The sequence below is a fragment of the Microcaecilia unicolor genome, chromosome 2 (assembly GCF_901765095.1).
Source record: "Microcaecilia unicolor chromosome 2, aMicUni1.1, whole genome shotgun sequence".
Lineage (NCBI taxonomy): Eukaryota > Metazoa > Chordata > Amphibia > Gymnophiona > Siphonopidae > Microcaecilia > Microcaecilia unicolor.
Window position 1 is genome coordinate 93,483,769 of NC_044032.1, and position 12,446 is coordinate 93,496,214.

Below are 12,446 nucleotides of genomic sequence, written 5' to 3' on the forward strand. Positions count from 1 at the left end.
AATTGCAGACTGGTAAGCCTGACATCAGTGCCAGGCAAAATAGTAGAAGCTATTATGCAGAATAAAATTACAGAATGCATGAGACAGACAAATATGGTTTAATGGGACAGAGTCAGCATGGGTTCAGCCAAGGGAAGTCTTGACTCACCAATTTGCTTAATTTCTTTGAAGGCGTGAATAAACACGTGGATTAAGGTGAGCCGAATGATGTAGTATATCTAGATTTTCAGAAAGCTGTTGATAAAGTTCATCATGAGAGATTCCTGAGAAAATTAAAGAGTCATGGGATAGGAGGCAATGTTCTGGTATGGATTAAGAATTGGTTATTGGATAGAAAACAGAGGGTGGGGATTTGTAGCATGGAATATTGCCATGATTTGGGTGTCTGCCAGGTACTTATGACCTGACTTGGCCACTGTTTGAAACAGGATACTGGGCTAGATGGACCACTGGTCTGACCCAATATGGCTACTCTTATGTTCTTATAAAATAGATGTCATTTTGTTACATCTATATAGGTGCCCTCTTATAAAATTACCCTCACAAGCCCTACATAATGTGACATAAACCTAAATAATTTTATACTAGTATAATGTTCCTTTACTGGGCACACCTGGATTTGGGGTGCAACCTGGCTGGAGGCTCCCAAAGGCAGTTTCCATTGGTCCCTTACCCACTGTGGCACTTGATGCCTCCACCTGGGGAAAAAAAAGTGTTAGCGGGTGGGATTACCCTCTTTTCCCCCCAGGAAAGATTTTTCAAAAACTGCTGTGAACAGGGCTAGCTAATAAATTAAACAGGTTTTCTTTACACAGATCTTTATATATTAATCTATTATACACAAACACCAATAGTACTGGCACTTAACCTCTTAAACCATATGCACTCTAGTATTAACAGTTAGTCTTTGACTCAGGTATTCATATTCAGTGATTTGATCCTTCACATACTGTTCAGACACATCAATCTTGCTTGCCGAGGTGGGAGATGTAAGTTCTTCCCTGCTGATTAGTCAAAATAGTCAAATCAATGGGTATGGCTGTGTGGCCTAGATCCCTCCTCTCCTTTCCTTACAAGTCCACCCTTTCCGAGTCCCCTCATTTCAGTGAATTAATCCCCTCAAAGTGTGTGGAAATGCTTCCATCAAACTGTATGTTTGCCTTCATTTGCATGCAGGAAAAGTTGAAGGACCCATCCCTCCTCCTGCAAAATGTAACAAAGTTCAATCAGCTACCTTCCTGTGTAGCTCTATTAAGGCAAGCAAACTGACAGTTCACTTTAGAAAGAATAAACCTGTTTGTGTTTTTCAAAGCTCTTTAGCAGGATTTCTCCTCTCCCCTATTTCTTAATCAAAATCCACCTACAGGGGAGGGGGGGAGGTTCACTAGAAAAGAAAAGAGAGAGGGCTTAGAATAAAAGTATTCAAATACCTGAGGGGGGCAATTCTCAAAAGCTATTTACCCGGGTAAATCTGATTTATCTAGGAAACTGCCCAGTCATAGCTCAGCTACATGTATTAAGGACTAAATTCAATAAATGGCACCTTAAAAAATCAGCACTGAAAAAAATAGCGCTTAGCACTATTCTATAAATGGTGCTCTAAAATACTCGCCATTTATAGAATAGTGCTTAGTGCTGGGAACTGTGGCTACTTTTAGGCACAACCAATTACACTAGTGAAACCCTTGTGTAAATCTGTGTGCCTAAATTAGGTGCAGATTCCCTTTGTTCTATAACAGCATGCATAAATTGTGAGAACACCCCAGATCCACCCATGACCATCCAATGGCTGCACCCCCTTTTTGGATCTGCATAAAATTTATACATGTAAATTTTAATTAATGCCAATTAGCACTGATAATTGTTAGCATTCAATTGTCAGTGTTAATTGGCTCATTATTCAATTAAATTGTACACACGCCCAAATTAGTGCATTTAATTTTTAGCAACGTTAATAGAATTCGGGAGTAAGTGTTTAGACTAGGAGAGAATAATATCTGAGGCCCTCTTACTAAAATGCATTTTTAAAAATGGCTATAATGCATTTTAACAGAGGGCTTTCGTGAGCGTGATGCTCATATTTAATGTGGCAGTACAATCAGGTTTTTTAATTTTATTTTCAGATCATATGCTAATGTTGTCAGTAGTGTGTGGCAACTGCAAATAATTAATGCAGGAGCATTTACCGGCTCCTATTTAGGAGGTGCTAATTGCTTCTGCATTAAGTCTGCATTATTCAGGTGGCGCGTCTGTATTGCTCCATGGTGTGACCTGACCTTGAGTACTGCATTCAGTTCTGATCGCCGTATCTCAAAAAAGATAGAGCAGAAAAGGTTCAAAGTAGAGCGACCAAAATGATAAAGGGGATGGAACTCCTCTCATAGGAGGAAAGGCTAAAGAGGTTAGGACTCTTCAGCTTGGAAAAGAGATGGATGAGGGGAGATACGACTGAGGTCTGCAAAATCCTGAGTGGTGTAGAATGAGTAGAAGTAAATCAAATTTTTACTCATTCCAAAAGTAGAAAAACTAGGGGACACTCAAGGAAGTTAAATGGAAATAGCTTTAAAACAAACAGGAGGAAATATTTTTTTCACTCAACGAACAGTTAAGCTCTGGAAATCTTTGCCGGAGGATGTGGTAACAACAGTTAGCATATCTGGGTTTAAAAAAGGTTTGGACAAGTTCCTGGAGGAAAAGTCTATAGTCTGCTGTTGAGACAGACATGGGGAAGCAACTGCTTGCCCTGGGATTTGCAGCATGGAATGTTTGCCACAATTTGGGTTTCTGCCAGGTACTTGTGACCTGGATTGTCCACTGTTGGAAACAGAATACTGGGCTAGATGAACCATAGGTCTGACCCACTATGACTACTCTTATATGTGCTAATCATAACACACTAGCTGAATAACGCTTTTATGCCTATGCCCCCTCTGAAAGAATATTTTTGAAAAATAAATACAGTACAGTCTTGATTATCTGACCTTTACTAATCTGACCATCCAGCATATCTGACAGACACCCTCCCCCCCTCCCGTGACATCATCGCATTTCCGTTAAGAAGTGTGCATGTTCTCTTCCTGTTTTCTGGCTTCACATGCTGCTGATTATTGTTAATGAACAATACTCTATGTTAAATATAGATACCCTATGCCTGTTCTTTATGCATAATGTATATTTTCCATGCATTTTTAAGGGTTTACCATTGTGTTCCATATTATCCAATTTTTCACTTATTCGACAACAGTTCAATCCCATTTATGTCGGATAATTGAGACTGTACTGTAACGCGCACTTAGCGCACAGGAAAGTGCAAATTACCACAAAATGCTTTGACATTTTTTGTGGCAAGTGTTTTCCCAAGCACTAAGTGGCCTGGGAAGTAGCATCAACAAGGGCAGAGGGCAGGCCTGGCAGGGGGAAGGGGAGAGGAGATGCTGACACAAATAGTTGGGGAAGAGAAGGGGAGATGCTAGATACAGGGAAGATGTTAGACACAGGGAGTAGGGAAGGGAAGAAAAAGAGAGATGATGGACTATTGTCACAGACACAAGACAGTGAGCCCTTGGACCACATCTGGGCCTATGGCAGACAAGTCCTCTGGGCTGGCACAAGGCAAGAGTCAAAGCAAGGTAAACCAAGGCAGGCACTTATGCAAGGTTGGAAACTTGGCAGGAACTGAAGCCAGACAGGAACTTGGACTGGAACTGAGGCTAGGCACGAACTAAAGCAAGGCTGGAACCGTGGCAGGGATAAGACTAGGCCAGACAGACAGAACTAGACAAGCAGGACAAAAGGACAAGAACTGGATCTGGACACAACAAAACACTACACAAGACAAGGCATGGCTAGGACTAAACAAGGCAAGGCAAAACAGCCACAACAGGACTGGATTTGGGCAGAAACTCGGAGACAAGGCAGGGCTGGAGCTTGGCAGGAACTCAGAGACAAGGCAGAGTAGGAACGTGGCAGAAACTTAGAGACAAGGCAGAGCTGGAGCTTGGCAGAATCTCAGAGACAAAGCATGGCTGAAGCTAGGCAGGAACTTGGAGACAAGGCAGGGCTTGAGCTTGGCAGGATCTCAGAGACAAGGCAGGGCTTAAGCTTGGCAGGATCTCGGAAACAAGGCAGAAGTTGGCAAGGCAAGAACTAGGAGACAAGGTAGGGCTGGAGCTTGGCAGAAACTTGGAGACAAGGCAGGGCTGGAGCCTGGCAAGGACTCAGGGACAAGGCATGGCTGGAGCTTGGCAGGAACAAGGCAGGAGCGTGGCACGGCAATAACTCAGAGACAAGGCAGGAGCTTGGCAAAGCAAGAACTCAGAGACAGGCAGGGCTGGAGCTTGGCAGGAGCTCGGAGACAAGGCAGAAGCTTGACAAGGCAGGAATCAGACATGGCAAGGCAAGGCTGGAACTTCAAGGCATGGCAGGACAAAACATACAAGGCTGAAAAAAGACCTCATTAGCAAGACCCAAGCAGACCCATTACAAAGGCACTCAAGGAGGTCCTGGGTTTCCCTTAAAAATGCCTAGAAAACATGATGTCACTTCTGATGTGTCCCTCAGAATTCCTGCCACTAGCTCTATAAACGGGCTGGGCACACGTGCATTCCCTAGGAGGTTGTCGCGCAACAGCAGAAGAAGAGAGGATGCCATCCAACAGGGCACCGCTGGAGTGGTAAGTCCATCACAGAGAGGTCAGGGTAGGAGTCATGGCAGAGCCATGACAACTATGATGAAAATGTTAAGGAGAATCAGGGACTATCTAGACCTTTTAGCTTTTAAAATGGTGGTGCAAAGCCTCATTTTTGGACAGTTAGACTATTGCAATATTGTTTACTTGGAATGTATAATCCAAATGATTCAAAATACAGTGGCCCGGCTAATTTTTTCTGCTCATAAATTTGATAGAGTAACACAGCACAGGCAGCAGCAACTGGGGATCGCTGTTGCCCGACCTAGTACCCTAAACCACCAGGAGAGAGAGTTACTACATTAGTGGGGGGCAAGGAAGGAGAGAGGTGCTGCATCGGGGGGGGCAAGGAGGGACAAAGGTGCTGGACAGGAGCAGGGCCGTGCCTAGGGTCTCTGGTGCCCCCCTGCAGACTATCAGTTGGCGCCCCCCCCCCCCCCCCCATCTAGCAGAGCAGGAACAGAAAGGAGCAGGCAAGTAAGCCAAACCTCAGGAAAAAATAGCACTGTATGTATCCCTCATTGATAAGTCTCTGACTCTAAAGTTTAGCAATTTCATTAAAGCAAAATGTATTTTCATAACACTTCAAAGATTTCCAACTCAAAATAGGAATGCTAATTCAAAATGTGAGCAAAGTCCTCTTAGTTTCCAAAGATTCTTTTTCTAATCTCCTTTGCACCAAAGGATATAATTCAGATCAAACATTTATCTCTGATCAACTATCTCAGATCAAATATTTATTTCAGATCAAATATTAAGGTTTCCTTGCTTACAGTCACTTAAATCTACCTAGCCTTTATATAGCTTATAGGTTTTAAACACTCAAACTGAAATTCACCCTTTTCTATTCTTCATAAACTTCAAGTAATCCTGAAATATTCAGATCCTTTTCTCACTAGAGAAACCTCAAACTTCAATCTCCACCAACCTCTTTTCACTCATACTTTCTCATTTACCACATAATCAGGCACTCTTTTATAATTTCAGTCAACACACACAGGAACTCACAGCTGCATGTCTCTGTTGGCCAAACCGATGGTCAGTTGCTGTCTCACTCTGTTCCCTTCCCGGCAGATTTCTAACAGAAGCTGATCATCCAATCAGAGAGCTCTATTTGAATGCAGATTAACATACAGACACTGTAATGGGAATTTTTAGTCAAAAACACTAGATAAACCCTTCGGTTTTGGATCAAACTTCAAATTTTTGATCAGAGCCATGACCTAACATTAAGGCTGTAAACATTTCCATCATTTTTGATCCATAAATATGCAAATGAGAACCTCCCAAAAACGGACTAATTTGCATATGATTTAAACAAATCTGAGCATATGACAACCAAGTACAGACTCCCAGCACCTGAATTCTACAATTAGATTTAATGCAAATACTTTTAAAACTTATTTGTAGCACTTTTTAAATTTCAGGTTCTCTTTAATTTGAATGCTGTTCAAGCTCTGAAGCTCACCCTGAGTGAGGAGTTATCCCCAAACCAAAGACATATATAGCAATCTGGTTGCATTCTCTCAAATAACTTGAAGAGCTTGCCTGCCTCAATGAATACTGCTGCATTGCTTTCACTTCTGGTTTGCCATGAAAAGGAGAGCAGGGGAGATAGGAGAATCACAACTTCAGGTAAATGATTTTGCAAGTGAGCAGAAGGCAGGGGACGGCAGGGCAACGGCGCTGGACAGGAGGCCAGGTAGGGAAGAGAGAGATCCAATGAGGGGGTGAGGAAGAAAGAGGGTGTGGGGTTGGAAAGAGATGCTAGAATTTTTTTTGTTTTTTTTTGGGGGGGGGGGGAGAACAAGGAAAGAAAGAGGTTCCAGAACCTGCAGGAAAAGAAGGAAGAGGGAGAGGTGCTGGTCCTGCAAAGGGTAGCCAGAACAGGAGTGTGGGAAGAGAGAGGAACACTTACTGGACTCCTGAGGGAGGCAGAGGGAGGGAAGAAAGAGGGAGAGATGCTGGCTAGTGGACATGGAGAGAAAAGAAGTACCAAATGGACAAGGAGACTCTGGCAAGACAGTTAAGAAAAGAAAGAGGAAAGCAGAAACCAGAGACTAGGACCCAGTGGCGTTCCTGGGGGGGGGGCGATGGGGGCGGTCCGCCCTGGGTGCACGCCGCCGGGGGGGTGCCGTGCACGCCTGCCCTCCGTTGTTCCATGCTTCTTCTCTGGCCCGGAACAGGTTACTTCCTGTTCCGGGGCAGAGAAGAAGCATGGAACAACGGAGGACAGGCGCGCACGGCACCCCCCCCCCCCCCCCCCGGCGGGGAGGTTCCTTCGCGGGGGTGTCCTTTCGCCAGTGGGGGGCTCCATGCTGCATCGTGGGGGCACTGCACCCGGGGGCGGGGCAAATCGGCGATCCGCCCCGGGTGCCAGCCCCCCTAGGAACGCCACTGCTAGGACCAACACAATAAGAACAATAAAATGAGCAGACAACAAATGTAGAAAAAAGAATTTTATTTTCTATTAATTGATTACAATATGTCAGTTTATAGAATGTGCTGGGGCCCATGAGAAAAATCTCATTCATTGGCTTTCACTCAGCATTGGGATGGGCCACCCTTGGCATCTCTGCAATCTGCTGCCTGAAACAAAGGATAAAATAGTGCGCTCTCTCTCCCCAAAGCACCCAAAATGGAGGATCTCTTCAGAGCTCTGGTTAGAGTGCAGGGAGAAAGAGAAGGGCCCTCACTCAGAACAATGTTTAAGGAGTTGCCCCAGGAACATAAGAACATAAGAATAGCCATACTGGGTCAGACCAATGGTCCATCTAGCACAGTATCCTACTTCCAGCAGTGGCCAATCCAGGTCACAATTACCTGGCATAAATCCAATTAGTAGCAACATTCCATGCTACCAATCCCAGGGCAAGCAGTGGCTTCCCCCATGTCTATCTCCATAACAGACTATGGACTTTTCCTCCAGGAACTTCTCCAAACATTTTTAAAAGTAGATAAGCTAACCACTGTTACCACATTGTCCAGCAATGAGTTCCAGAGCTTAACTATTCTTTGAGTGAAAAAATATTTCCTCCTCTTTGTTTTAAAAGTATTTCCATATAATTTCATTGAGTGTCCCCTAGTCTTTGTACTTTTTGAAAGAGTGAAAAATCGATTCACTTTTACTCATTATACACCACTCAGGACTTTATAGACTTCAATCATATTCCCCATCAGTCATCTCTTTTCCAAGTTGAAAAGCCCTAAACAGAATACAGTTTATATTCCAAGGCTATATAATATAGAAATGAAAACTTTGCAATCACTGATTATACATAGTAAATATTATAGCAATTAAATTATGTAACCTAGGATTCTAATATAAAAAATACTGACCCTGAGTCCGCACACTCGACTATTAAGGTGTTAACTGTAAACATATATTCTGCATCCATAGAAATCCCACTTGCCCAACAAATGGGTACAGAGCAGTATTTAATTTCCCCATAGAACCAATCATACAATAACAACAAACAAGTCAGATTCTGGTTTCATCTCTGTAACAGCACCATAAATCCTCTTCCAGTACCAGATGCAGTGGACCTCTCAAATATTGGGGCTGAGGGATACCATCAAGGCCAGTGTACAATGGCGCCGATATTTAGACTGCGGGAGATAGCCAGGCTGTCTCCTGCGGTCAGCACTAAACCCGGATATTCAATGCCAGTCCATTTCCGGTGACTGCCATTGAATATCCGTTTTAACTTTGGCCGATTCGATTTTAACCGGCCATTCTGATATTCAGCGCCGGCCGCTTAAAGTCAAACCGGCCAAAGTTATTCCACCAATTTGGCTGGTCTGGTTTTGAAAATCGGCAGACAGCTTCTTTATATCGCCCGATATAACCAGCTATCTTTAAGCTGCTAAAAGGTGATATTCAGTGCCAGATAGCCAGCTATCCGGCACTGAATATCGCCAGATAGCTGCTTAAGTGCCATTTTAGCGGCCATTTGCTATTAAATATCAGGCGGAATTTATTTAAGGTCTGTGGCTAAAATGCACTCCAGTTTTCCTACAACTTCTCTCACCATGCATACAGACTAATAAATGTTCAAGTAAATAGTTAATCATAGATAGACAGAGTAGGTCAAAGCAAAAGGTAACTGGGAGACTGTTCTTAAATATAATAAACTCCTTTTTAATTGGACTCCAATAATGCACAAATATATACAATAAAAAGAGATAGAAAAGCAATAAGGTAAATAGTCCATAAAAACAAAGTCTTAATGTATTGGTATCGTGTTCTCTGAGCAGTACTGTTTACTTCAGACTCATGCACCTTTCACACTTCTTTGCAAAGTGAATAGTTGTAACAATCTTTACTCTCCTGTGCGGTCCCTTTATCCTCCTTGATGTTAGGGCCCAATGCACAGTGTTAACATTTGCTTTAGATTGGTTCTAGCTAGTCTAAAGCAAATATTATTTAGCTAGTAATGCACAAAGCGGTTTTCCATGGCTCTAACATATGCCATTAGCAGCCACCAAAAACCCCATGCAAATGTATTACAATGAGCTCATTAGCATTCTATTGAGCATTCTTTGCCATGCACAGCTCCAGAGCAGCAGTAAAATCCGACCTAGAATTTATAGTTGCTCCAGAGATATCGGAGAGGAGGAAAAGTATAAGCAGGCAGCTGCAAAGGCTGGCTGCCTGCTTGTGTTCCCCTACCTCGGCCCATCCCCGCGACCCCCCCAAGCAAAGAAGGCCCTGGTAGCCCGCCAGCACCCTCCTGACATGACACCCCCTCTTCTCCACCCAGCAAAGAGGGCCCTGGTGATGTGGAGGGGGATAATCAAATAGGGGCGCCCATCTCTAAGGACGGCCCCATAAAGGGGCGGGGCAACCCGTATTATCGAAGCAAGATGGATGTCCATCTTTCATTTCAATAATACGGTCGGGGATGCCCAAATCATGAAATTTAGGTCAACCTTAGAGATGGTCGTCCCCAGTTTTTGGCGATAATGGAAAGCGGGACGCCCATCTCATGTGATTAAAAATTTTAACTGATGTACAGCCCTAGTATGAATTAAGTAAATCTCCACCATCCCCTTCAGGAAACATTCCAGTTCAACAGCTTCCTCTCCTTTGGGAAAGATTTGTTTGTTCATTAGTATCTTTCAAGGATTTAAAGGTGTCCATAATATTTTCTCTGTCCCTAACTTTCTCTAGGCTACACAGAGTTAGGGCCTACAGTCACCTGATTTGTCTTCTGAAGGAGACCTCTTACCACTTGGTTGTTTTCCTCTGGTCTCCTACTGCCTTTTATATCCCTAGTATGACAGTGCAAGTGCTACCAACCTCCTCTCCCACATAGGGTTGCCAACTTTATGAAAGAGAAAAGCTCGCCACCTGCCACTGCCCATGCTCTTCTCCTACACCACCCCTTGCACCACCCTTTCCCTTGACCACCCCCCCAAAAAAAAATAAATAGAGTGAAAGTAGCAGTGCAAGCCCCAGTAGGCCACATCACAGAACAGAGTAGGGTGGGGTAGGTTAGGGTAGGGTGGGGTGGGGAGGACAAGAGGTTCCATTCTTCAGCCCCCATTGATCCACAGTCCCCTCCTCAGTCCCCAACACACATATGCTATCCCATACACATGATTGATCCCCCATATCCCCCTAAACTTATGATCCTTCAAACACAGAATTATACTGTAATACAATACACACACACACAAGTTCAACAATGTGTAATGTGTGCAATGAAACACCATCCATAGCTTCCCGCTACCTAGCACTGATGGAGATAAGCTCCAGGTCAGTCCCCTTTATCTGTTCCCATCGTGCTACCAACACTATTACCACTGTTTGGGTGGTTGGGGCCTGCCCTTCCCAACACTCACCCACAGTTCCTTCAGTTCAGTTGAGGAGAGAAGGGGTTCTCCTGTTTCAACATGGCAGCTAGTTCCCCTGCATCCAACCACACAGGGCAAGCGCTTGTTCCTTCTTTGGCTTCTTGTGGGACAGATTTCTTTTCCTTCCTTTGTTCTGTTGCTGCCTCCAAAAATGTGCCACTTGAAGGAAATGCCTCACCTTGTCAAAGGGAAAAACTGTGCTTGCAAAATGGATGCCACTATTCCCAACACACTTCTACCATTAAAGTCTTTGCCCATCACCATCCCCACCAAGTAAACACATCCATTTCCACCTTCATCATATCAAATCACCACCAAAACGATGAACCAGAAAAGCTTACAGTAATCATCATGCAGGCCATTTATATGCAGTCTAACTTCCAGCTTTATAGAGTCAGTCTGATTCTTGAAAATAGTTTGGTTGGTAGATTCATCTTTATTAATTCTGGTTTCACAACCTGCATAGAGAAATGAAAGTACATGATGAAAAAACATCACAAATGTCATTTATACTCCTATCACTGTCATTCTGTAAATGAGGCTGACTGCTATGGCAGGGGAACACGATGTTTCATTTTTGTGGATTTGTACAATTCGTCTGAACACTAAGGGGTAGATATTTAAAAACTGTTTAACCTGGCAGGACAGGCTCCTGTTTGGTTATATCATGCTAGCCGGTCCCACTGCTATTATTCAAAGGAGCTTAACTGGATAGTTGCCTCTGAATATTATCACTGACCACCATAGCATCCAGGTAGTGCCGATGCAGTCCATGGGCGAAGTTGGGGCAGACCCAGAAGCTCTCCGTGCACTGTCGGTATTCAACGTTGCAGCCTGGATATCCATTTCAATAAATAGGACCGCACCAAGCCCTTCTAGAAAGTAGCCAGCGCTGCAATTAGCATGTGGGTTTGCCACGCGCTCTAGCCACTTTCTAGCTACTGAGAAATGGGGTTTTTTAATGGCCACGCACCAATTTCCCCAATAGCGTATGGCCATTACTACTGGGAGCCCTTACCGCTACCTATTTAGGAGGCAGTAAGGGATCCCGTGCTAATTGGGTAGCTCGCGGTAATGTGCCTGCACTACCCAATTGGCACAGGCATGCCTACTCTCCACCCCCAGGCATGCCTCCTGAAGCAAAAAATTTTAATTTTTTTTTTATCACAGGAGTAGTGCACACTGAAAATTGCGTAGTGCCCTTTTATCACGTGGGAGGCCCGCATTAGGTCTACAGTGCCATAGTAAAAGAGCCCCCAACAGCGGTCTTAACTTGCCTAGACAGATGTCCGGGTACTGAATATTGGCCATTACTGGATAATTTCCGGCAGCTGGACAATATCCGGATATTGAGCGCTGGTGCCTGGATTATCCAGGTCAAATTCAGTCTATGACTTATGTACCTTAAAAAGTCACTAATCGCCAGCTGAATATCAGGGCTAAACAATTATACAGTAGCAGCCAGTGGTAACAGGGAATGGAACCTCGTGACTTTTTATATTGGAACCTGAGAATTTAGAGAAAACCTTAGGGGTCCTTTTACTAAGGTGCGCTGAAAATGGCCTTCGGTAGTGTAGGCGCGGGTTTTGGCCGTGCGCAGGATCATTTTTCAGTGCACTTGTAAAAAATGCCTCTTTTGGGGGGGCCGAAAATGGATGTGCGGCAAAATGAAAATTGGCGCACGTCCATTTTGGATCTGAGACCTTACCTCCAGCCATTGACTTAGCGGTAAAATCTCACACGTTAACCGGGCGGTAACAGTCAATGTGCTTTCAGAATGCCTGTGTGCCAGAAAATAAAAATATTTTCTGATGTGCATATCCAATGCACATCAAAAATGAAATTATTGCCCGGGCCATGCGGTAGCTGGGCTGTAACTCAGAATTGACGTGTGTTAGGT

General features: G+C 44.0%; 1 protein-coding gene across 1 annotated transcript in view; it reads right to left on the bottom strand.

Annotated features, from left to right (window-relative positions):
* The window catches only part of CDC20B (cell division cycle 20B), a 117,292-nt gene that overhangs the window by 70,226 nt on the left and 34,620 nt on the right, over window positions 1-12,446 (bottom strand). The window contains exon 5 of the mRNA XM_030191935.1: window positions 10,888-11,004. Within this exon, the coding sequence (XP_030047795.1) occupies window positions 10,888-11,004 (117 nt within the window). The remainder of the gene's footprint in view (window positions 1-10,887; window positions 11,005-12,446) is intronic.